At 49.0% G+C, this 26,349-nt stretch overlaps 1 protein-coding gene across 14 annotated transcripts in view; it reads right to left on the bottom strand.

Moving 5' to 3' along the window:
* Positions 1-26,349, bottom strand: part of LOC128332743 (sperm acrosome membrane-associated protein 6-like) — a 98,157-nt gene that overhangs the window by 23,737 nt on the left and 48,071 nt on the right. For 5 of the 14 annotated variants that reach the window (XM_053267405.1, XM_053267408.1, XM_053267409.1 and 2 more), the window contains 7 exons: positions 26,103-26,305; positions 12,227-12,295; positions 11,513-11,672; positions 10,720-10,797; positions 9,132-9,235; positions 8,074-8,230; positions 7,011-7,230 (listed from right to left, as the gene is read on the bottom strand). In XM_053267405.1, coding sequence (XP_053123380.1) covers positions 7,011-7,230; positions 8,074-8,230; positions 9,132-9,235; positions 10,720-10,797; positions 11,513-11,630 — 677 coding nt within the window. In that variant the 5' untranslated portion in view covers positions 11,631-11,672; positions 12,227-12,295; positions 26,103-26,305. Of the gene's footprint in view, positions 1-7,010; positions 7,231-8,073; positions 8,231-9,131; positions 9,236-10,719; positions 10,798-11,512; positions 11,673-12,226; positions 12,296-14,118; positions 22,942-26,102; positions 26,306-26,349 lie in introns of those variants that run through there. The other 9 variants (XM_053267403.1, XM_053267402.1, XM_053267412.1 and 6 more) reach the window with 9 other exon arrangements.

Raw genomic sequence — 26,349 nt, 5'->3', positions numbered from 1 at the left:
GATCGCGCCCCCCTTTGCCCTCCCGCCACCCCACATCCGCGCTCGGGTCCTCACCTAAACAGGGAAGGCAGCGTGCTCCGCTCCTCACTGACTCAACCTGCCTGCGCTCTCCTTCCAGCGGCCACGCGGTTCTCTGTTTCGGTCGAGCGTGGCTCTTCCGGGCTGTTTTGACTCATCAGAGGCGGGCAAGCAGGAAAGGGGAGGGGATTCCCTCGCGTCGGAGCACGTCACCGCCCATAAAAGGAGATCCTGTCCGCGTGGGAACTTCCAGGTATCGGCGAGCGGCCGCTAGCGGGCGCGGTGGCAGCCCGTGGGAAGCTTCTGTTGCTTTCCGCGTCACCGCAATGCTCGGCTTGGGCATGGATGACGTCTAGTTCACGACAGGATTTGGGGGTGTCTTTTCTATGGATTTGGGGTGGGTGTAAAGGAGCCCTGGCCTACCTTATGGGGCCGTTGTAAAGACAGCAGAGAGCCGCAGTGCAGTGAGCTGCTGGAAATGTGGGTGGTGTAGTGGTTAGAGCAGGGTTTATAAACTGTGGGTCCCCAGATGACATTGGACTGATAGACAGACAGACAGACAGACAGATAGATAGATAGATAGATAGATAGATAGATAGATAGATAGATAGATCCGAGTGACCACATAGATAGATTATCTCCAGGATGATCTGTCTTCCACTTGGCCTTTAAGGTCTCTCAGTGGTGCATTCATTTCTGGCATAACTGAGTCCATCCACCTTGCTGCTGGTCGTCCTCTTCTTCTCTTTCCTTACAAGGTTGTTGTAAGGATAGACATAACCGTGTGCACTGCACTGGGATCCTGGGAGGAGGACTTGTAGGATATAACCCCTGCTAACTGGGCAAAGAGGCACCTTTTAACGTGGTGATTCTCTTTATTTAGCAGGGGGAGAGTAACTGGCCCTATCCACCCCCAGCACAGTACCTCTTATTTATTTATTATTTCTCTGTGTAAACCACCCCGAGCCATTTTTGGAAGGGTGGTATAGAAATCGAATTAATAGTAATAATAATAATAATAATAATAATAATAATAATAATAATAATAATATGTTAAAAGTCAATGCAGAAATAAAATAAAATGTACCATAAAGATGCTAAGGAGGAGGAAATTCAGGGATGGAGTGCTTTGAACTTGTACCACCAGGCAGAAGACAGCTTCAATAGTTTTTATTCTTAAAAAAAGAAAAGAAAAGAAAGATATTTCAGTATAAGGAATATGGAATATTAGCTGTGACCCTTATCTTGACTTGTGCTAAATGGTTTAAGCTGTTTCCTGTAAGGTCCCTTCCAGTTCTTACATTCTGTGAGTCTCTTTGCCACTCTGCAAGGAGGTATCCCTCCCTATCAGGTTATATTGCTTCTGGCTATTGATAAGTCAGTTTTGTTTACATGGAAGTGAAACATTTTGCAGGCACCTGATAAGCAGACCTGAATTGAAGAGGGTGGTGCTTGACTTCTGGGGGAATGCTGTTGTGCAAACAGATAAGGCTGCCCTCAACACTCTGAGTTAACGCAATCAAAGACATGCTATTGAGATGCATGTTGGCCAGATTAGACTGCCCGCAGATCAGATCCTTCATGGTATGAATGGGCAGATATGCAAATGTGGGGAAATGATCTAGACTAATTCCAGATGCCACTTCATTGAATGAAGGAATTCTTCTCTTAGGGTCTCTTTCCATGCCCAAGAGAATATGCAAGTTTTATTAGTGTTTACACAGCCAGACAGGCGTCATTGACTAGTTTGTTTTATTCAGACACTGAGTCCTTCCCAAGGACCTGGGATGGCTGGATTTAATTATAAATATTGTTGTTATTACTATAGATGTCATCGCAAAATATAGGCTGTTCCCAGTAAAGTTGCTTTTTGTAATTGGCTGATGGTGATTTCTGTGGCCCCTATGGTGTTGAGGTGCTCTTCAAGTTGTTTTGGAATTGCACCCGGGTGCCAATTACTACTGGGATTATTTTGGTCTTCTTCTGCCACAGCCTTTCAATTTCAGTTTGTAGAACTTTGTATTTTGTTATTTGTTCTATTTTTTTTCTTGTTCTGTTAACACCTGGCATTGCTATGTTGATTATTTTAACATGTTTTTCTTTCTTCTCAGCTACAGTTATATCTGGTGTATTGTGTGGCAGATGTTTGTCTGATTGTAGTCGGAAGTCCCATAATATTTTTGCATCTTCATTTTCTATAACTTTTTCAATGCTATGGTCCCACCAATTTTTGGCTACAGGTAGCTTGTATTTTTTGCAGATGTTCCAGTGTATCATCCCTGCTACCTTGTCATGCCTTATACTGCCCTTCCAAAAATGGCCCAGGGTGGTTTACACAGAGAAAAAATAAATAAATAAGATGGATCCCTATCCCCAAAGGGCTCACAATCTGGATATATCAAGTAGATATACCTAGATTTCTATTTCTAGATATCTGTTTCTAGATATATCGAATAGACAGATATAGCAAGGCAGATATTTCTGGATATATCAAGTCGAAATCCTGGAAGTGACAAATCTCGTTGAAATATGAGGGACAGAAAGACAACAGTCTTCTTAGATCAACAAGCTGTTGGCATTAAAATGTGCAAGCCTCGGAGTTGATACAGAATGCTGCATGAGTCCTTAGCGCCTCTACAGAAAACCAAGGGAGTTTGTGCCAAGGTGGATCCCTGGCAGTGTTTGCCTGTGTGACTGCTCAGATTCAAGCCCCATGGAGTTCAATGAAATTTACTCCTCAAGAAGTGTGTTTAGGAGTATAGTCCTGAAATCTCATGTATACATACCTAGGAATAAGCCCCCTTGGACACAGTAGGCTTAATATGAGAGGAACATAAGAACATAGGAAGCTGCCATATACTGAGTCAGACCCTTGGTCCATCTAGCTCAGCATTGTCTGCACAGACTGGCAGCGGCTTCTCCAAGGTTGCAGGCAGGAGTCTCTCTCAGCCCTGTCTTGGAGATGCTGCCAGGGAGGGAACTTGGAACCTTCTGCTCTTCCCAGAGCGGCCCCATCCCCTTAGAAGGGCAACATCTTACAGTACTCACACATCAAGTCTCCCATTCATATGAAACCAGGGCGGACCCTGCTTAGCTAAGGGGACCAGTTATGCTTGCTACCACAAGACCAGTTTATGAGTCGTATGTACATATCTACAGTGACAGGAACTGTACGACTTTCATCGGTCGCTTTCATCAACACTGCAGCGAGCATGGTGAGAAAGGCTACCCTTTGGATAGACCTATATATTTGCCTACTGCCCCTATAAAGCCTCCCCAGAGCTGCTGCCACTCAGGGCAGACAATATTGAGCTAGATGGAGCAATGGTCTGACTCAACATGGCAGCTTTCTGTGTTTCTGTTTGTTTTTCTCTGCAGCAGGCTGACATTACACTCCCTGGGACTGTTCTCATGGTGCTGTGGCATCAAACCCAGTGTTGGAGCCTGACTCTTAGCCCAGGTTAAGGGTTCCCACCAAGCACAGCATGATTGTCTGGAGGGAAGGCAGGTTTTGCAAGCATTCCTCTGGCCCGCTCACCCAGATAGGTCTTGTGAATGAGCCCCTTTGCCATCTTGTACAAATTATCAGCCCATTCTGCCCTCTGTTGAAAGGAATGATCTTAGGAACATTGGAAGCTGCCATATACTGAGTCAGACCCTTGGTCCATCTAGGTCAGTATTGTCTACACAGACTGGTGGCAGCCTTTCCAAGGTTGCAGGCAGGAGTCTTTCTCAGTTCTATTTTGGAGAAGCCAGGGAGGGAACTTGGAACCTCGATGCTCCTACCAGAGCGGCTCCATCTCCTGAGGGGAATATCTTACAGTGCTCACACTTTTAGTCTCCCATTCATATGCAACCAGGGTGGACCCTGCTTAGCTATGGGGACAAGTCATGCTTCCTTGCTACCACAAGAGGAGAGGAGAGCTGCATATGGTTGCATATTAATGGGAGCCTTGATGTGTGAGCACTGTAAGATATTCCCCTCAGGGAATGAGGCCACTCTGGGAAGAGCATCTAGATTCCAGTTCCCTCCCTAGTGGCAGCATCTCCAAGAGAGGGCGGAGAGAGATTCCTGCCTGCAACCTTGGAGAACCCGCTGCCAGTCTGTGAAGACAATCCTGAGCTAGATAGACCAATGGTCCGACTCAGTATATGGCAGCTTCCTATGTTCCTAAGACCAGCTCTCCTCTCAAACGACACCTGGTGTGCATTGGCAAATTCCTAGCAGCCCAACGGATGCCTTGACTGAACAGCTATTAATGATGACAGAATAAACAGCTTGTCTATTGAAATCAGTAATTTAATGTTGGAGCCAGTAAGAAAGACGATTGTGCTCTTTTTACCAGGGAAAGGAGCGAAAGGAGAGAGAAAAGCTTGAAAAGACACATCGTGGCTCTGATTCAGGATGGGTTGGTATTCGTCGTCCAGAGATAAATTAATCTAAGAGAAGGAGGACGTGTTTATTTGAGACCGAGGGAGTACTTTCCATTGAATATGAATACAAATATGGTGGATATCTATATACCACGTTTCAACTCAAGTTCCTAAAGTGGTTTAAAGTAAAAGCTAAAGTGTGCCGTCAAGTCGATTTTGACTCCTGGCGCCCAGAGAGCCCTGTGGTTGTCTTTGGTAGAATCCAGGAGGGGTTGACCATTGCCTCCTCCCGCACAGTATGAGATGATGCCTTTCAGCATCTTCCTATATTGCTGCTGCCTGATATAGTACCAGCGGGGATTTGAACCGGCAACCTGCTTGTTAGTCAAGCATTTCCCTGCTGCGCCACTTAAGGTGACAGAGTGGTTTACATATAAATAAGTAAGTAAGTAAGTAAGTAAATGAATGAATTAGTGAATGAGTGAGTGAGTGAATGAATGAATGAATGAATGAAGATGTCTCCTTGTCCCCAAAGGGCTCACAATCTAAAAAAGAACCTTAATTCAGACACCAGCAACAGCTCCTGGAGAGGTGCTGTTCTGGCCTGGGGCTTGAGATGGCCTGTTGCTCTCCCCTTGCTAAATAAAGAGACTCACTCACTACTTTATAAAGGTGCCTCTTGGCTCAGTTAGCAGGAGGCGGGTGGGGTCGGGGGAGGCAAGTTGTGTAAACTACTTAGAAGATTAAATCTAATCAAGGCTTCATTCTTAAGCACCTTTTCTTAGGGAGAAAGCTCCTTGGATATCAATTGGATTTACTTATGAGTAAGCACACAAAGGATTGGGTTGATAAGCTGGCCAGTGCCGAACCCTAGGATTACATGTTTAAAGGCACCCATTTAATTTGGGCCCCCTGCTCTGGTTCTTGGATATTAGTCAAATAAGAGGATGGAAAAGCTGATCTTATTGGGCCCCCCTAAGCCCAATAGGGTTCTGAGCCCTGCTCAGAAGATAGATAGAGGGATAGAAAGTTAGATAGACTTGATTATAGTTTTGGACCAGTAGAGAAACATGAAGCCAGTTTTGCTGAGCTAGATGGCATTCATTCACTAGCAAGAGCTGTTAGGATCGCAGACTAAAAGATGGCCTTTTCAACGGTTGGGGTTTAATCAAACTGAGTCTTGGGATATTTTAAATGTCATTCATTTCCTTAAATATCACCTGGGGCTACAACTTTCTAGTCTATCCGTCGCAAATAATTTTGGTTTGCTAAGAAGGTGGTCCCAGTTAGGAAGAAGATTTCATTTAATTATTTTTAGTCCACATACTTAGGGCAGTGGGCAGGCCGGGGGAATCTTCAGGTGGCAAATGCGATCTTGGAAGAGGGCATTAAGCCTTCTCATTAAGAGGCTGCTCAAACTTGGGTCCTAACTCAGATGTAGACAACCCTAAGATGAAGTACAACCTAAACCCCAGATGTTGTTGGACTGCAACTCCCACTATCCCCGGCCACAATGGCCATTGTGGCTGGGGATGATGGGAATTGTAGTCCAGCAACATTGGGGAATTGATGATGGGAATTGTAGTCCAGCAACATTGGGGAATTGATGATGGGAATTGTAGTCCAGCAACATTGGGGAATTGATGATGGGAATTGTAGTCCAGCAACATTGGGGAATTGATGATGGGAATTGTAGTCTAGCAACATTGTGGGGGACCCAAGAGTAGTGGCACAGCAGAAGATATGATGATGAGGTTTAGTGGAGTGGTCCACTTTTCCCCTCTGTGCATATATGATTTTGTAGGTTCCTCATACTGATACACAGAAAGAGTTTTCATCACAGACTTTGTAACCTTGAGATCTTGTTTTTCACTAAAGAGTTGGGAATCACTTTCATTCCTGTATTCCATGTTTTGAATCTTATATCTTTGTGCCAGTTAGTATAGCAAGGCAGAGATAATGTTTACTTAAAACATACTCCCTAGTTGACCACCTGGAGAAGGGAGGGTAGATCAGATGTGCACCAAGGACGGTATCTTAATTAGAGTGTCCTTGGCAGTTGGTCAAGTGTTTGGGTCTCACACATACCACTGATAAGGTGTACCCACCAGACCAGCTCCAGGTGTTGGCTACGAGTCTTGTAAAAGTATAAAAAGGCAGCAGGACAGCAGTGTCCCCTCTAGCAGGGATTCCCAGATGTTGTTGTCTACAACTCCCAGAATCCCCCACTGCAATGGCTTCTCCTTCAGGATCCTGGGAGTTGTAATCAACAACATCTGGGAATCCCATGTTAAAGGGAACACTGCAGGACACCCCAGTATTTTGAACTTCAGCGTAGACCTAGAAACCCAGGAAAGTGCATGCAACCAGCCATCTGCAGGGGGTCCATCGTCCGCCATCATCTCTGGGGTCCCTGATGAGCAGAAGGGACATATGGTATATCCTTTGTTCTGTAATCCTCTTTGGGTATTATTCAGCTCTATCTAATACAACTTCTTTGGTATTCACCCTGGTGTGAGCTTATTGTCTTTGAATCCTAGAACCTGTTGGTCACCGGCTGGCCACCGGTGCCAACACACCAAGTTTGAGAATCCCTGTAATAATCCATCGGTACTCACAGAGCGACTAGAGTGACCAGCATGGACCCCAAGGCCAGCCCCACGATGAGGAAGATGACATTTTTCTGGTGTAGGTAGTCCGGCTGGGACAGTAACTCTTGCAGGGAGGGCAGGTTGTTCTCCTCCACCACCTCCTCCAGCTCCATTCCTGGCGGCGGGTTCAGGATGACCCGGAACATCTCCTGCAGGTCCTTCTGCAGCCCAAGATTCCTTGCAGTCACTGCGGTGGGAAGAAAAAGAGCCCGCAGTTCCAAATTTCCTCCTACCATCCCACCAAGGGCATTGCTAAGTAAAAGATACGGGCCCCAGGCCCCCAGCCCAACCTTTGATCATAAACATCAATAATTAATCCCCCCTCCCAAATAATTATGAGGTCATTCACACAATCAAAAATGGTGTTCTGCCTGGGTTTGGGAGCAAAATTGTGTGCTCCCAATTTTCCGTTGTGTGGAAGCAAGGGAGGAGGAGAACCTGGGTAGAAGTGACTGCGTGGGAGCAACGCAAGGTAGGAGGGAAACCTGGGTAGAAGTGATTACGTGGGAGCAAGGCAGGAGGGAAACCTGGGTAGAAGTGATTACGTGGGAGCAAGGTAGGAGGGAAACCTGGGTAGAAGTGATTGCGTGGGAGCAAGGTAGGAGGGAAACCTGGGTAGAAGTGATTACGTGGGAGCAACGCAAGGTAGGAGGGAAACCTGGGTAGAAGTGATTACGTGGGAGCAAGGCAGGAGGGAAACCTGGGTAGAAGTGATTGCGTGGGAGCAACGCAAGGTAGGAGGGAAACCTGGGTAGCATTTCCCTCTAGCTTGCTTGCACACAGTCACTTTTACCAAGGTTTCCCTCCTACCTTGCTTCCACACAACTGAAAATCGGGAGCACACGCAGCTCCCAAACCCTGGTAGAACACTGTTTTTGATTGTGTGAGTGACCTCATTGTATGTAAGAATAATTATGTATGTTTTTAGAAGTCTCTGATATCATATAATACAGCACCTGTGGAGGTGGAAGAGGCTGAGAGCTCGGTCTTTTTGGGCAGCCCATGCCCACCACAAGTGCTGACTCCTCACCGTTCAGGTAGAAGAACATTCGGACCAGGACATCGTCTTCCGCAGAAATCTGGCAGGCATAGGTGCCGTGACGGGATTGCAGGATGGGTTGGATGAGGAGGGAAGGACTGAACCCAGAGTGCAAGTCTTGGAAGAAGGACATGTATTGGGACCGGAGCTGCAGGAGGAGGGCAGAAAGAAAGGCGGCGTAAAATCTCCTGATAGGGCTGAGCAATACTCCTGCCTGTGACCTTGGAGAAGCTGCTGCCAGTCTGGGTAGACAATCCTGAGCTAGATGGACCAATGGTTGGACTCAGTATATGGCAGCTTCCTATGTTCTTGGCCAATCTTAATCGCCCCAGTGTTAGTTACATGTGGGGTGGCATTCATTATTGTTTTTATTTCATTTCCCCCCTTTTTGTTTTGTAATACAGTAGTGAAATAACAGTACACTTCTAATTAAAGGCTCGGGAGTTTTGAAAAGCTTCAATACTAGTTTGCCTGACAAACTTTTTTATTATTATTACAAGAAGCATTTTTATTACAAGAAGTATGGAAGCATCCAGGGACTAAAAATTGGGGCACAGGTAGCAGAGGACAGGAACGGCAGGGCCATAGGTAGACAAAAGACAAATTTGACTTATTTTTTTTTTCTACCACCAGGGGGAGTGAGATCGACTCACTAACACAAAACAGCCTTTACCGGGGCTGTAGAACTTCAGCCATTCTGCAGATGTTGAACTACAATTCCCATCATGCCTGGCTATTGACACACACACCCCGTGATGGGGATGAAGGGAGTTGTAGTCCAAGAACAGCTGGATGGCCACAGATGCAAAAAAACGCCCAGAGACACAAGTTTTGGGTGGCACAGAAATATTTTAAATAAAAATAAATAAAGTTGTGCAGCCCTGATACACCTAACTTGCTTTTCAACCTCTGCATTAGGGGGAAAATGTTGCAAAGGTTGCAAAGTGTCTTCCAGCGGTTATTTTACAAGACTGCAGACTGAAGATCTTAGGGTTCCCTCAGTGCTTTTTTTTTTTTTTAAGAACTCATCACGAGTTATGGCTGCTTACTTCCTTGGCAAATCTCCATTTGAGGATGGTGTCCGAGGGAAGCGTGAAGTTCACCGTACACTTGAAAAGAACAGCTTCCCCTTCAGTTTTGTGCACATCCACGACTGCGGGGTAGGAAGCGCGGGGTTGGAAGGGGAGAAACGAAGCAAGTCATTTTCTTTTTCTTTTTCACAGAGAATAATTCTAAAGAGGGATGGGAGGGGACGCTGGGGGAACACAGATGTACTCCCACTCAGCCCTGAAGCGCACACACTGGGTGATGGGCATCCTAACCTGCCTCGCAGGGTTGTTGTGAGGATAGAGTGTCGAGAGAGGGAAGAAAAGGAAGTACACATCCCTGAACTCCGTAGACGGAAGGATCAAAACGTCAGGGGCAGTGCAAGACATTTTTCTGTCTGAGTCGCCATCAGCGGTGGACTAGCGGAGAGGCAGAGTAGGCATTTGCCTACGGTGGCAAAATTTGAGCAGCAAATTTTGCCCCTCCTCAAATTTGGCCTCCCCTCTCTGTAGGCAGCGGCGGCTGCAGCAATCGACTTCTCCCTCTTTCCTGTTTTTAGAGGCAGGAGGCACGAGGGCCTCTTTGCCGCCTCACTGGAGCCCTCTGAAGTGTCTGCCTCACCTCACCTCATAGAAGGGCCGCCCCTACTGAGGCAAAGGACAATATGGTGCCCCCTGTCTGTGAGTGGGTGTACCTGGGCTGGTGAGAGGGGGGTAGCACTTGCCTCCCTCTCCTCACGCCCAGTGCTTTGTCTTTTAATTGCTGTAAGCCACCTTGGAAGGTGTGCCATCAAGTCAGTTTTGACTCCTGGCGCCCACAGAGCCTTGTGGTTTTCTTTTGGTAGAATACAGGAGGGGTTGACCATTGCCTCCTCCCACGCAGTATGAGACGATGTCCTATATCACTGCTGCCCGATATAGTACCAGTGGGAATTTGAACTGGCAACCTCTGGCTTGCTAATCAAGTCATTTCCCCGCATTTTAAAGGAGGTGAAACTAAACCTTCAGACCACTCCGAGGGGCATTGTATGGGGGAAGGCTTCTCTCTCCTAGGGTTGACAACCCTCTCGGGCCTTTCATAAATAGGATATAGATCAGGGGTAGTCAACCTTGAGTAGTCAACCCTCCAGTTGTTGTTGAAGTATGACTCCATCATCCCTAGCCCCAATAATGTGGCTGGGGATTATGGGAGTTGTAGTTCCACAGCTGGAGAGTTGAGCTTGCCTAGGGAATAAGGAGGTTTGCTTATTTATTTAACATGTTTATATACCGCCCCAAACGTATGCCTCTCGGTGGCAAAAGCTGCACAAACATATAAGGTTGCCGCTCCTCCAGGACTCAACATGAATCAGCAAATATTGACTATTGGCAGCAATTCTGGATGTCTGAATGGCTTGAGATTATTAAAACCACGGAGGGGAGGGGAATCTTCCACAGCTTGTCTCCGAATTGGCAGTCCTAATTTCCAGATCTGGGGGGCCACGAGCCGGTTTCGTCCTGACACCATCGCATTTCCCATCATCACACTAGCAACCTTAACCAGCAAGTCCCTTGAAAAGGAAGTCGAGAAAGTGTCATTGAGCATGTGTACTTGGGCAATCGATGGGCAGCGGGCAATCCACGATTCTGCAAGAGGCGCATACATAGTGACGAGCCTCTTCCTGGAACCCTGTGAGGGAGAAGGAGGAATCTGAGAACTAGGGAGTCCAATGATTTATTTAGAAATAGATTCCGTTTGGCTCAGGCTCATCAAATGGTTTCTTTAGAAATAGATTCAGTTTGGCTCAGGTTCATCAGGTTTCTTTAAACTGTCCAGATTGGATGCAAAGCAGTTCTTAAACCAGTTCAGAGACTTTGAACTGGTTTGGGCACCACACAGTTTGGAAACAGGTTCAGATGCTTTGAAGCGGAGGATAGGGTTTTGATTCTGGGTCAGATTCAATAAAATTTAGAAAGAGGTTCAAGCTTCCTTTTGGCTTGCCAAAATACGAACCGCTGTCTTCGGGTCTGGGACTTTCCAAAGCCGGGTGCCTAATTTGCATAATATGTAAATTGGCGTGAGAATAGTTTTTGAGCAAAATAGTGGCTGCAGGTTTTGCCCCATATCTCTGCTTCTACAAGGGCTAGAGCTTAGCTAAGCAAGCAAGCAAGCAAGCTGAAATCCGGGTGAATCTGGGTGGGCTAAACAATCTGGGTGAGATGCTTAAAATCTGGGTGAAATCTGGAATTTCCAGGGAGGGGGGACTCTGGTCTGGGTTGACTCAGTGATGAGAACAGAAAGGGAAAAGGCAGGATGCAGTAAATTAAGGGACTGAGAGAAACTTGATAAAATTGGCTTGAGGAAAATAAGATATTTTTTTAAAGCACTAAAATTTTGGACTTACCACATGGTGGGATGCAGGCTGGAGCTGTAAGGGAACAGATATCTATTTTAAAATAGATATGTTGTAATGATTGCAGTTTCCCAGGCCATTTTGAAGTCTTGAGAGGCGGGCTATACATTCTTTCTTTCTTTCTTTAAAAAGTTTGTTTTCCAGTTTCTCTCTTAAAACAGTTAACAACAGAATCAAGATAGCATCATAAAATAAAAGGAAGCACACAAATCAATAGAGCCATGACCCGGTTTGCAAATACTTCACAATGTTAAACAGCAGCTACAGATCAGCCAGGGATGGATGGGTAGATAAGAGGAACCCTGCTGGATCTGGCCAAAGTTGATCAAATCAATCTTTCTCCTTTCACAGTGGACAGACAAATCGTCTGAGAAGCCCACTAGCAGGGCCTCAAGGCGAGCAACACTGTCCCGTGCCCTTTGCCTCCCCCAAGCAACCGGTATTCAGGGGTAGACTGCCTCAGACAATGGAGGTTCTATTAGCCATCATGACCAAAAGCCATGATAAAGGCTGAGGTTTTACCAAAATGTAGCAAAATGTAGCGGAGCGATTCCCCCATGTACCCAGCCATATAACCTGTGGGATCACAGCAAGTGTTCAGTTAGACATGGATGTAAAGATATCATTCATGGTTGTGTTTGGGAGTTTGTACTGGTGCAGGACATTTTGGGATGGGAGAGGAAAAGAAAAAGGTTGGGGCTTTACCAGCGCTGAGTTGCTCCACCTCCTTTTTAAGCTGTTGTGCCGCGTCTGGAATGGCTAGACGATACGACACTGCAGGGAGAGAGAGAGAGGGAAGGAGGTGTGTTGGGGCTTCCCTCCTTGGCCTGTGATGGGCCTTCTGTCTGTTTCTTGGAGCCAGCCATTCCCAGCTCTTGAGGAACCATCAAAGCAAGTCTATGGGAGGAGAGCTGGTCTTGTGGTAGCAAGCAGGAATTGTCCCCTCTGCTAAGCAGGGTCTGACCTGGTTTGCATTTGAATGGGAGACAGGGGATGGGGTTCTTAGGGGATCTTAGGATCCTTAGGGGATGGGGCTGGTCTGGGAAGAGCAGAAGGTTCCAAGTTCCCTCCTGGGCTTCTCCAGATGGAGTTGAGAGAGACTCCTGCCTGCAACCTCGGAGAAGCTGCTGCCAGTCTGGGTAGACCATACTGAGGGCTAAGCCCACTCTCCCCACAGAGCCCAGTTAGGTCCTATGCATGGATCGTGTGTAGAGCCTCAATAAATAAGAATCCAGGCCATTTATCTGGACATTCACCCCTTGCCGCTATGGTTTCTCCCCCCTTCCCCTCTACAAAAAAATAAATACCCAACTTCCCCTGCTAGCTGAGCAAAGAGGCACCTTTTAAAAGTGGCGATTCTCTTTACTGAGCAGGGGGAGAGCAACTGGCCCTATCCGTCCCCAGCACAGCATTCCTCCGGCGGCTCTTGTGGCTGGCTATCTTATGTTTCTTTTCCAGATTGTGAGCCCTTTGGGGACAGGGAGCCATCTTATTTATTTGCTCGTTTATATCTATGTAAAACGCTTGGGGAACTTCGGTCGAAAAGCGGTATATACATATTTGTCGTTTCCATTTGTCATATCCTTCCTGCTCTGTCTAACCATTATAGTGCACTGCCTCCAAACTAGGGGACTGCTCTGGGAGCATTGGAAAGTAACATGTGCACAAAGGAAGCTCTGGGCTGGACCTGACGCAAGGGCATCTCATGGGGGCAGCCTCCTGGGAGAGTACCCCTCGGGGTAGCCCATGGCTTATTTTGGGTTGGCAGGGCAGACTGTGGAGTCTCACCTCCCCCATCCCCAACTAAAGGATGCGAAGCCATATATACGGATGTGCACGAACCAGCTCAGATTCCCTTTTATGGGCCTCCGAACCAGTTCGAACCCTGGCCGGTTCGAGGGTTTGGTCGTTCGATGGTGGGGTGGTGGCTTTAAGGGCAAGGGAGGATGCACTCCCCCCCGGCTGTGTTTCCCCCATGGATGCATGATTCCCTAAAAGCCCATCAGGGCGTCAGTGTGCTGATAACTTGTGGACTGCTGCCTTGCTTCCTTGGGGTCAGTGGGCGACAAATGAACTCCCTAGATGTCTTCCCTTGATTCCCAGTGGAATCCCTAAAAGCCCTTTACACCATGGACCCAGTAAGTCAGGGGCCCGCACATCTGGGTGCCTGGAAGTTGTTGGACTACAAGCCCCATCACCCCCGTGCCACCATTGTGGCAGGGGATGATGGGAGTTGTAGTCCAATAATATGTCCTGGGACCTATGTTTAAGCGTCCTTGTGGTAAATCCCATTGAAATCAGTGAGGTTTGCTTCCAAATGAACGTACAAAGGGGGAAGGCTACTTATATTGAGGCTCATACCGAAGAGAAATATGTGGCGCTTTAAAAACAAGCACATGCATCAGGCCGCTTCATCCACTGCAGCAAGATGGGGGTGCCCTCAGGAGCTGGGGGGGGCAGCTGGGTTCTTTGAACCCCCTTTGCTCAATTACATCTACACCCCTGCAGGTGCCCCTCTCCTATACTGCCCACAGGAGTATGAACAGGACAGGACATACAAACCCAACGCAGAATTCCACCACACAACATGCACCCACCCTTGGCCAGGCCTTTCTCTTCTAGGAAAAAGATGATCCTGCCAAAGGTCTCCTTCAATTTTTCTAATTCGGACACACCTGGAAAGGAGAGAATGGCAGCTGGTGAAGGCCCCGTTAGGGCTGAGACCCAGGGGGTGGAGCTTGTCAGTAAAGGGGCGGGGCTGTAACCCTCCTGGACTCCTGGGTTGTGGATGCTCGCTGCCTCCGTTCTGGCTCTGCGCTCAATTGGACGGCACTCACCCACCTTGATCTGGGTGTACGGCTGAAAGGCCGTCTGCAGGGTCTTCAGGCAGGCTGCGTGCTGGGGACTCTGGTGGCCCAAAAAGTGCTGGCAAACCCGATGGCGCTGGGCATGGGTGGAGAAGCAGTACAGGCAAGCGGCTGCCTGGGAGGCGAAGGCCAGCCAGAGGAGCAGGGGATGGCCTGAAGGCATTGCTCAAGGGTCCCGAAAAGGGGCCAGAAGTCACTGGGAGGAGAACCACACTCAAGAGAGAAGAACCCTTCAGTGATGTCATAAAGAACCCTTCGGTGATGTCATAAAGAACCCTTCGGTGATGTCATAAAGAACCCTTCGGTGACGTCATTAGGGAACTCGACAGAACAGCCCGGTTCAGACACCATGCGGTGCATTGTGTACAGGCAGAGCTGAACATATGTACCTGCATTTCTGTGACTGACTGCACGCAGGCCTGTACAAGCGAAGCTGGGTACAAGTTCCTCAAATGCATGGTACACAGAGGATGGGTCCCATCCTGCACGTGTGGAATATGTGTGAATAACTGTATGTGCGTACAGATTTGTACATGGGTATACAGATTGTGTTGAACAGAACGTGTGAAACCGGGTGAGAGTTATTTTATTTTATTTTCTACATTTTATATCCTGCTCTTTCTCCAAGGAGCGCAGAGCGGTGTACTACATACTTGAGTTTCTCCTCACAACAACCCTGTGAAGTCGGTTAGGCTGAGAGAGAAGTGACTGGCCCAGAGTCACCCAGCAAGTCTCATGGCTGAATGGGGATTTGAACTCGGGTCGCCCTGGTCCTAGTCCAGCACTAACCACTACACCACGCTGGCTCAAGCCCACTCTCCCTGCGGAATTCCTTTTGATCCTTTGTAGAGCTACAGGAGTTGATTTATGTTTTGAGGTTTCCGCCTCGGTGGGGATTCAGACAATCGCCGACAAGCCGGTTACAGACTTTGAAAGCAGGCTCTGTACCGTTTTCATGTCATCGAACCCTGCGGAGTTAGGGTTGAACTCCAAATCTGTATCATTGGATGTTCTTTTGGACAGCCTTTTTAAATTTTATTTTATCAGACCCCCTGGGGGAGTAGAAAGGCAGGAGAGATGTGGATCATATGCATTAGGAGCTTTTAATGTTCACGCCTGTCCTGCACCATAAGAATGCACCTGGGCGTCAAAACCAGTCAGAAGTCTTAAGTGCACCCCTAAAAGCCTCAGGGCCATTTGTGGAAACAAAGAGGCCAAGAGAGAGGGTGCAGAATTGTGCTTGCAGGATGAGCTCTATACGGTGCTGGTTTTCCTTGGCATCATGACAGGCAGAAGGCGCGCGGGGGGGGGGGGGGGGAGTGTGTGTGTGTGTAGCAGTGTAATGGGAAAGAGGAGGGAATCCGTAGGCCTCAGACCTCTGTCGCCATGGAAACCAGACAGCTCAGCTTGAAGCTGAGAATATGTCCTTTAAATTGGGGAGGGGGTGAGGGCAGGCGGTGCCCTTACCCACGGCAGCCTGATCGATAAGAGGATGGATGAGAATACAGATCCAGCAAAGCAAGCTCCTCCCTGGGCTCTCATATTCTCAGCCCCAGATTTTCAGGTTTTACCACCCGGTCCATATTTGGTCCTAATCCTCAGTTCTCTTGATGTGCTATGGCGATCACTTAGGAATAACTCCTTTCTTTTTGTGTTGAAAGACTACTGGGAAACCCAGGAATAGTTTATCCCCCCCCCTTGCTTACGGCAAAGATAGACCCATTTCTTATGCTTGATGATGGAGATGATGAGGCATAATGCTTTAACACCCAGCTCATATGCACAAAAGAAAGGCACTCTGTGCATGCCCAGAGGCAATTTGCCTGGAAGCCCTTTTTCAAAGGACTCTTCAGCTTTGGAGGAAAGGAATTCTGAGCAAGCTCAGAGGCACTCAGCCCTAGAATTCTTGCATCCCAAAGGCACCAACCCTAGATTAACCCGGGCTGCATTTAAAGGGTGTGCAAATGATGGTTCCAGCATAGAATATAGCCTCATGAGGGGAAACCTGGGTACCTTCTGAAAGACAGTATCCTCAGATTTCCCTTTCAAATGAATGGCAGGGGTTCTCAAACTTGGGCCTCCAGATGCAGCTGGACTACATACAGTTCCCATCATGCCCAGGCACAATGGAAGGCTATTATGGCAGGGGATGATAGGGGTTGTAGTCCAACACTTGGGGGCCCATTTGAGAACCCCTTGAGTATGGGATAGTCCTGACAGCGTTTCCCAATTATTCCTGCCCCCCCCCCTCGCCTCCAATGGCAATTTCCTTGTGGGGAAATTCATTTTCTCAGCAATAAAATGCCAAGATTTTGTAGCTAGGGAGAGGGGAGGTCATATTTTCATTGCAATGTCCTGTATAATCAAGTTCTGCCTGAGCAGCACGTATTGGATAGTGCCCATCATGTCACACATGGAAAGTGACCAAGCTCCTCTTCCCATATGATGCTGTTCCTCTTAAACATGCCAAAGGCTTGCTTTTGTTTTTGGATGGTTTATTCTGATATTTTTGAAATATGCAGTTTTTAAGTGGTGTAATTAATTGCTTGCACATCGCCTTGGGAACGTTTTTGTGTGAAAAGGCTGATGAATATTCACAGGCAACTTAAGGCCAACTATCCAACCCATCCTCACACCCCAGCCCCAGTGATTCTTCACTGACATTACTGCTGCAATGTCCTCTGGGTGGCTGCTCCTCCTACCATGCAGCTCTGCAGTGTGATGATGTTGCCCTCTGCTGGCCTTGGGCAGGAAAAACACGTGTGGGGAAGATGCCCGTGGAAAAGGCCTTCCTGCTTCCCTGCTGCAGCAAAAGTGCTGCCCAGCCCCAAGACCACTACCCAGAACCACCCTCTGGAAAAGCCTCCTCCTTGAGGCTGTGGTGTCCAGGTCATGACTGTGGGCGTTACACAGCAGGCATCCAGCCTCTAGCCTAAAAAGATTCTCAGCCAAGGTCTGGATATAAATAAATCGCCTAAATTGCAGCAGCAGCAGACCAAGGTATGACCAGCAGTTGGTTGCTCTTGATCCTCCAAAGGCTCAAACCATGTGGCCTCAGCTGACCAATGAATGGGCCTCATGTCTGGGTATTCTCTGCCATGGGCAACTTTTGCTATGGGATCACAAGGAGCACCCCCTGTGCCAGGATGAAGCAGGGCAGGGACGGGACTCACTGCCAAATCTTGCTCACTTTAATTTTATTTTTTTCCGATTTGGAAAACAGCCATCTCTCTCTCTCTCTCTCTCTCCCCAGAATTTACTTGAATCCAAGACTAGTCTCTCCCCCGCCCCCAAGTTCTTTGATGTTATCAATTGGGGCTCATCTCAGTGGTGATTCTCTTTATTTAGCAAGGGTAGAGCAACTGACCCTATCCACCCCCAGCACAACATCCCTCCAGTGTCTGTCGCTGGTGTCTGTCTTATGTTTCTCTTTTAGATTGTGAGCCCTTTGGGGACAGGGAACCAGTTTTTTAAATTTATGTAAACCGCTTTGGAATGTATTTATTTTTAAGCAGTCTATAAATATTTGTCATCGTCACCTTAAATTCAGTGTCCTCTTCCTTCCAGGCAAATATTGATATTCTCTAAGGTGGTTGTCATACATTCAGAGTCATCTTCTATTCAGGTAAATATGGTATATATACACACACATCCAAAACAGAGAGCAAAGTAGCATGTTCTTCAATAGCCAACCCCCCCCCCCCAAAAAAAACCACACAAGACCAAAATTTGCTCATGAACCCCTGGAGTCGTTCTGTGCAAATATTTCTTGCGTGGGATGGGGAGATGGGAACCCTGTCCAGCTGCCGAGACAGAGGGGGGATCAGCCATTTGATGGTGTCTCTCTGTGAGAAGCCTTAAAGGCACAGAGACACCGGTCAAACCTGCTCCCTCAGGTGGGGAAGGAAGAGGCAATTCCTTCCATTTTCTTCAGGAGAAAAGAGACATATGGTATCGCGGGGGTGGTGGTGGTGGTGGATCCTTCCTGGAGGGGTTTAGCTACATCAGCCCTTATATTGAGGCTGTGGTGACCAGGTCATCTCCACAGCTGCTCACACCTTTCATATCCCTTGGCGTGCACATGTGAAAGGCAGTCTCTGCTCCAAAGAGTTCACAGTGTGGACACATGGCAGGTGGAGGATCCTATCCTACCAGACTTCCTCGAGGGTTTTTTTTTTTAAAAGCACAAATGATTTCAAGAACAGTTCTTCTGAAAACCACAAAGCAGAAGGCGTGGTCTTTTTTTTCAAGTGAAAGATGAATCAAGATCTTGCCCAGAATTTGTCCCGTGTGCTTGCTGCTTCCTCTAAACACCAGCACATCCAGCAGTCATATTTCCTTCGCAGGCCACACAAGCCCCCTTGCATGTGACTAGATGGTCTCTGAAGGAAACACGGATTACCGGGGCACCAGCACAAAACCTGCTGGCGGGAACAGAAGTGGGAAGGGAAGAGGAAGAAGTTCGATGAGCTGGCCAGAGCTTTACTAGGACCTTCTATTGCAACTGGGGCCTTCTGTGCATAACAAAGAGCATGCTCAGTCACAGAGCGATGTTCCAGGAGAGTGACCCAGCATAAAGTAGATGCTTATCAAGATACTTTAGAGGCTGGATGTGGCCTGCAGTCTGTCTAGGGGAGATTAGGGCTTTAGACTGCTACCCAGCAGAGATGTATACTTGAGTTACGAACCTCGGGAGTGGTGTGTGTGTGTGAATGGGTGGGTCTGATACATAGGGCCAGTTCTATCAACAGGACAGTCACCCCTGCTCAGCAAAGAGATCACCACCTTTTGATATGGCGATTCTTATATGTAGCAGGGGGGAGCAACTGGCCCTCTCCATCCCCAGCACAACATCACTCCAGTAGCTGCTGCTGGTGTCTATCTTATGTTCCTTTTTTAGATTGCGAGCCCTTTGCGGGACAGGAGCCATCTTACCCATGCATTATTTATTTCTCGATGTAAGCTGCTTTGAGAACTCTGGTTGAAGAGCGGTATAGAAGGACTCTTGCCCTGGAGAGCCACTGCCAGTCAAGGTAGACCAGGGGTTCCTGACCTGCGGTGGTCCTCCAGATGTTGCTGAACTACAATGCCCACCACCCCCAGCTATGGTTCAGCAACATCTGGAGGACCACCGCAGGTCGGGAACCCCTGGTGTAGACAACTGAGCTAGATGGACCAGCAGTCTGACTCGGTAGAAGGCAGGCAGGACATCCCGGATCTGAACCTGACGTCTCCAGTTAAAGGATCTCAGGCCTAAACTGTACATGCAGTCATGAAGCACGTGCTTGGCACCTGCCCCCTTGCTGCAGGCCTGGGTGGGTGGTGGGATCAGGGGCGTATCTAGGGGAGTGGGGGGCCCGTGGCCACCCCTTTCCAGAGCAGCCCCTTGGAGTGAGGGACGTAATAAAGAAAATAGGGAGGGGTGGAGATCTGGGTTCTTCCGACCCACTCGCACAATTAGAGCGACACCCCTGGGTGGGGTCCATTTAAATCAGGACAGCGCCATGGAGGAAGGGGAGCTTCCAGCCTTTGCCTCCGCCATGTCCCCAATTGCTCCCCCGCTGTGGTCACCATTTGACGTTGGAGGGAAGCGCCTACTGAGAATGGGGGCTTCTTTCCTGCAGCAAAGAGCAGCTGGCCGGTGGGAGAGGGTGCTAATCTAGATCTGAATTGCACTGGGGGCAGAAGGTTAACACCCCCACCATGGTCCCCATCTGTATCTGGTCCCAGAAGCTATTCAGCAGGCAAGCAAACACAGAATTGCCACCCGCTCCGCGCAATCTACTAGAGAACCACCCCTGGTCAAGGCGGGTGATGTTCAGCTAGCTGGCCCAGTGGCCTGACTCCGTCTGTATGCAGCAGCTCCTTGTGTCCATGTGCAGTTCCTGCCGGGAGGCTGGGGTTGGTGACATATCCGTTGCAAGCTGGATTTGGGCCTGCATTTTGGACTGTGCCATCAAGTCAAGATTAGGAGTCCCCCCCTTAATCTGCCACTAGCCAATTTGGTTGCAAGAACAGCAAAAGAACCATTGTTGGGTGTGTGTGTGTGACTTGGTTGTAGCTCGTGAATCCTGCCCCAACATTTTTTGATCGGAAGCTGCCTTATACAGCGTCAGATCACTGGTCTATCTCGCGCAGCATGGCCGACTCTGGCTGGCAGCAGCTCTCTAGGGTTTCAGGCAAGCCTTTCCCGGGAGATTGAACCTGGGACCTTCTGCATGCAAAGCAGAGATACTATGCCATGGAGCTACGATTCCCCTCCCCTTGTTTTTCAGTAATTTATTGTGAGTGATTGTATTTTCTTTTATTGTGTTTTAGCATTGTTTATTGATTGTTGTGTTGGACATATTTGTTACTTCTATTTTTGCTGGCCAATGGCTGTAATGAAATTGATGATGATGATTCCCATCCCCAATGGGAATGCCAACATTTCTGGTTTGGAGTTACATTTCTAGACTTACCGGCTCATTTCCTCAGACTTGTGATGCTCGAGGGAACAGGACGGGAGAATATGGAGATTTGGTGCAGAGTGAATTGGGTCCCCCTTTTCGCTTCTGGATTACTCTCGCAACTCAGGGGTTGCTTCATTATTATTGAGTGCAATCCTGTTAGTAACAAGGAAGCAATGGAAGTCCGGCATATCCCGTTATCTCTGGATGCTTACCAAGAGTGGCAAATCCCACTACTGGGGGTCAGACAGCATTGTAGCTCTCGAAATGTATAAATTGTGCCCCAGTCAGGTAAAATACGGAAATTATGAGCTTGTCTGGCGTGCATGCCGATGCAGCCAATAGAAATCACTTGCAGGTTATGCTGGGACGGTGCATATGGCACTTCCGAGTGAGAACGGGCACAGAGAGATTGCCGGCTGCAAGTATTCAGCTGCGATGCCTGCACAGAAGCCTCCACTGCGAGGGTTCTCAAGCCTGGGTCCCCAGATGTGGCTGGACTACAACTCCCATCACCCTTCCACCACGATGGCTGAAGGCTGTGGACGATGGGAGTTGTAGTTCAAGAACATCTGCGGAGCCACGTTTGAGAACCTCTGCTCTAGATAGGAGGCCTCCCTCCTTTAGTAGACCTCAAGGAGGGAGTGGGAAGATTTTATCAGTGGCTTGAGAAGGCCCAGCAATGAACAACACCTGCCTTCTTCCTCTGCGACCCATTTAATGGGATAAATGGAGAAGCACACGGGCCTTTCTTTCCTGGACTGTCCTCCGGCGGCAGGCTGGAGGTGCACAGCGTGCACCCTGACACTGCCAGTCCACGAAGGCATCCAACAGCCATGTCTGCATGACTGACGTTTATTAGGGTAAATGTGGTCGTATTTTTCGCCCAAAGAATTCCGCACACTGTTAAAGGGCTGTTTTGGATGGGGGGAGAAGGAGAAGTCTAAGGATCTTCTGAGAGAGGCGTCTCAGCACCTGCACAGAACTACAATCCCCAGGGCTCTTTGCAAAAGCCAAGAACAGTTTGGAACTAATGGAGGAGAGCTGGTCGTGTGGTAGTGGGCATGAACTGTCCCCTTTGCTAAGCAGGCTCCATCCTGGTTTGCTTTTGAATGGGAGACAATATGTGTGAGCACTGTAAGCTCTTCCCCTCAGGGGATGGAGCCGCTCTAGGTTCCAAGTTCTAGCATCTAGGTTCCAAGTTCCCTTCCTGGCATCTCCAGATATGGCCGAGACAGACTTCTGCCTGCAACCTTGGAGAAGCCGCTGCCAGTCTGTGTAGAGAAAACTGAGCGAGATGGATCAAGGATCTGACTCAGTATATGGCAGCTTCCTAGGTAACTATGCTCTTAATGTTGATGTGTCCACACGTCAGTTCAGATCCAGCTTAACCCCTGCGATAAATCTAAGACTGTAAGAGTGGGCATGGCTTATCTAGGATCCTTTGGGGGAACCGCAGATGTTCACCAACGGCCACGGAGAATGAGAGATGGCAGGAGCAAGGCTTTCTTTGGTTCCGAGCCCCAATCTGGGAGGTCAGCATGGGCTAGGGTTCTTGGTCTCTAGAACTGTGAGGAAAGTGGTATATCGTGAACAGACCAGGGCTTGAGAAATCCCAGGCGCCTGGGGATTTAACTGTGGCACCCAGACTAGGATATCCAGAGGTAGAGTTATTTGATAAAAAATGTTATTTCGCCCAGGCAGTCCTCTTTTTGACCAAGAGAAGTCCATTTACCTCCCCCACGCACCCGCCATAACGTCCATCGCTAAGTCTGGCAATTTTGTCAAGTGTCTGTAGCCTGGCTCCTAAATGTTTGGGCTGGCTCCTAGATCCAGGAAAATTGGCCAAGCCTGGAAGAGACCATATCTGCCGTCGCACTGAACGACACAATCTTCAGAGTTTTCCTGCAGAGTGCAAGATGGAATCCCAGTCACTGGCAGTAGTCGCTAGCTTCATCATTTTTGGTGACCAATTATGCCATTTATTTATGTATTTATCTATCGTTAAAGTCACTCGGCCTAGCGAGCCCCTTTGCTCTCTCTTAGTGGGGAGTGGATAAGAACTGTGCCGCTGGGGAGTGTGACATCGGGGCGCAGGGGAGGGGCCATCCGCTCAGTTCCCAAGAACCTCACCTGTGACCTCTGGGCTTCCTCACAGGTTAAGGGTCTCAGGGACAGAGAGGATGCCGGGAAGGAAGTGAGAAGCAGGAAGGCAGAGACAGAGTGCTGGCTGGGGTATGAAAGGGAGGAAGAGCGTGGCTCCTTCACCTGGGGAAAAAAGCAAGGGAGACAAGGCACCATCAGGTTAGCAAGGCAGGAATCAAACAGCAAGCAGACCCCCAGTCGCCAGCGATGGCCAGACACAAACATGGCGTTCAGATCAGGGTCCCCTCTAACAGGGATCCCCAGATGCTGTTGACGACAACTCCCAGAATTCCCAGCTGCAGTGGCTTTTGTTTGGGGATTCTGGGAGTTGTCGTCAACAGCATCTGGGGAATCCCTGTTAGAGGGGACACGGGTTCAGATCTGACTCTCAAGTCCCTTGGGTCAGACGATCCTCCTTCTCCTACTCCATAGGCACATGCTCCCTCTCTCATTCCTGGCCTCTTTGGCAAAGCAGAGAGGCTGGGAGAACGCAGGGAAGTCCTGAGGGCAACCCTAAACTTCAGTGCCAAATCAAGTGTTGGGATGTAGCCTTTTTCTTTTTCCTCACGCTTTAAAAACAAAAACCCCCAAACAAACCCTAACTGGTTACTTTTGAGAATAACGTTTATCTAATTCCTGGTTTTGATAAAAAACAAAAACCAATGGAGGAATTTGCAACCTTGTTTGCCAAACTCCCTTCAGAGATCCACCCCTCCTGCGTCATACTAGCCAGCTTAGCTCCTGAACCGTTTTGAATGCCGAGTTGCCAAATCAGTTGGCATACAAATAGTAAGGAAAAGAAATGCTCCTGAGCATGTGCAGAGCATTTATAGCATAATGTAGCCACAATGAGCCCAAAAATATCTGAGATAAGGGGGAGAAAGGGTTCTAGGCAAATTGGAAGGCCAGAATCTCTCAGTTCACATACAAGAGATTGGGGGGGGGGGACTCCGCTCTTTTGCTTGGAGAACGGAAAACAACTTCTCTGATCTGCTTTGCCATCCGCACACCCAGCCTAGATTTGTCTCCGCTCTAAGCCTCCTATGCCTCTGCATTATTACAACCCTCCCCAACCCACTCTTCTTCCTCCAAGATGGGGTGCCCCACTCTGAGGAACTTTGATGTAAAAGAGTGGTTCTCCTGAAAGCCCTCGATTATGACCGAAAGCAGTAGTTATCCTAAGCCTGTAACGCATGATCAAGAGCACCAGCCCCAAGGACAATAATATAATTGTCAAAACAAAACAAAACAAAACAAAAACCCCAGGTAAAACAGCCGTGCAAGCCCATAATGTGAACTCAGGATTACTGGTCGGGATCAGCATCAAAGCCAAACGAAACCTGGAATCTCAAAAAGGATCAAATAAGGGAGGCTGTTTAAGAGGACACGAGAAAATGTTATTGCCCAGGTACAGCAAAGGCAGGGTGGGGGGGGGTGGGGGGAACCAAGCAGAAGCATTCAGTTAAAATGATTATCGTGGCAAGTTGATAGCAGTTCTGAAGAAACCATTATCAGGAAGTTTCCAAGGGAAGCTTTTGATTACGAGGAAAGCTTTGGCTGGATCTCCATTTTGATCGCCGTGAAAGAAGAAGTTCGCGGAAAGTGGGTCAGCCTCAAGCCCAGCAAGAAGCAGCAAACAGAACGTTTCAAAATAAATCTTGGGGGAACGTGTCCTAAGAGCTCACTGGAAGCAGGGTTCGCCTGGGCGGCTGTGTCCCTGCCACCTCGGCATAACACACACTGTAGGATCCCAGAGAGGCTTCCTTGGACTCTAGACAGGAGATGGGCCTACATTGCTGGAATGTTCCAGCATATGCCAGAGGACATATGCGTCTTTCCACCCCGTGCTGTGAGCGGCAAAGTGGAGACCAGGGCGGTCTGGAAGCCGGCCCCTCTGGTGGATTCCGGTTCTGGTTCTTCTTCAGGTGGAAGAAATGAGGCTGGATCCGGGGCCCCACTGAAGCCCATCTCTTGCGGGAGAACATGGTGATGGCAGTCCAGATCCTACCACTGCACTGCACAAGAGGGTCTGTCCGCCCTCTTGAGACTGTCCCCCCACAACGATGCCATTTCCCTCCCTTGTGGAAAGCTGCCTGACTTTTCGCCAACGGTGCCACCGCAAACCGAAAGCGGTTCCGCGGTGGCACAAGAAACGGGCGGCTCGTGGCCAATATGTGGGCTGGCCCACAGATGGCAGGGGAAAGGGCGGCCAGAGGACAGGGTGATGGTGTGAGCGGCCCCCAGGAGCAGCGGCGAGGCCGCTGGGGGCAGAGAGATGGGGGCTTGAGGTGGGGAGGCGATCGGAGGAGGAAGACGCGATCCGCCATGGCGTGGCGTCAAAGTCAGCCCGTCTCTTGAAACACAAAAGCAGGGTTCTGCGGGGGTCTCGCCCTTACTCACTCACCTGGTCGGGGCCGCCTCTCTGGTTGCTGCTGCTGGACAGACCCCGAAGCCACACCTGTGAAATGGCTCTGTGGTCCGAGACCCATTCCGACAGCCAGGCACACACTCGTCTGTGAAAGGGCATCGGGCAGACCAGCTCAGGACCCAGATCCTCATGCTTATAGGCGATCTGTAGGGAACTCCAGGCCCTCAAAGCAAACGGCCACACACACACACACCCCCATCGCTCTGGACCCGGCTCATCCCATGTGCACCCCACACAGGTGCCAAACTCCCACCATTCCAAGGAGGTGCAGGAATTTGTGACCCATTCGCCCCTCGCAGAAATACGAACCAGGGTGAGCGTGCTATGCCGGGGGGTGGTATGGGTGGGGGGCACACAGATGAAGAACTTGCACAATCACAGCTCTTGGCACACACACACACACACACAGCAACACTCCTGCCATTTCTCTTCCGCGCACACCCCGGCTTTTGCTCACAGGATGGACAAGATGCCCATGTTGTTTCCGTGCAGGCATCGCCTTTCTGACAGCCACACAAAAGCCACCCTCCACTTGAGACGCGCCACGCCGCCCTCTTCACAGACAATGCCCTCTTGGTGAGCACGCCCGACTGTCCCCCTGTTTCAAAGTATGCGCACAATGGGTTCACCTCTGGCACCCCGGGGTGGCGTGGCATCTCTCCCCCCCCCCGCCCCGCCAACATGCCACTTACCCCACATGCATCTCCTCGCGGCTTTCAGCTTGCCCCACTCAGCACAGCTCGCCACCCGCAGGCATCGTCTCCAGAGATAGCCTAAGACTGCTCTGTCGCCAGTGCTGTAGAAACCATTCCCTCTGTCTCTCTGTTCCTGGCAGACGCAGAGTTCCCTCCCACACAGAACTCTTCATCCTTGTCCAATCCAGGAGGGTTCCTTCCTAGAATGTATGCGCGAGGGAGAAGGAAAGGACCAATTCAGGTT

Source organism: Hemicordylus capensis, chromosome 7 (genome assembly GCF_027244095.1).
Source record: "Hemicordylus capensis ecotype Gifberg chromosome 7, rHemCap1.1.pri, whole genome shotgun sequence".
Classification (NCBI taxonomy): domain Eukaryota; kingdom Metazoa; phylum Chordata; class Lepidosauria; order Squamata; family Cordylidae; genus Hemicordylus; species Hemicordylus capensis.
This window is presented reverse-complemented; position numbering and strand designations above follow the sequence as displayed.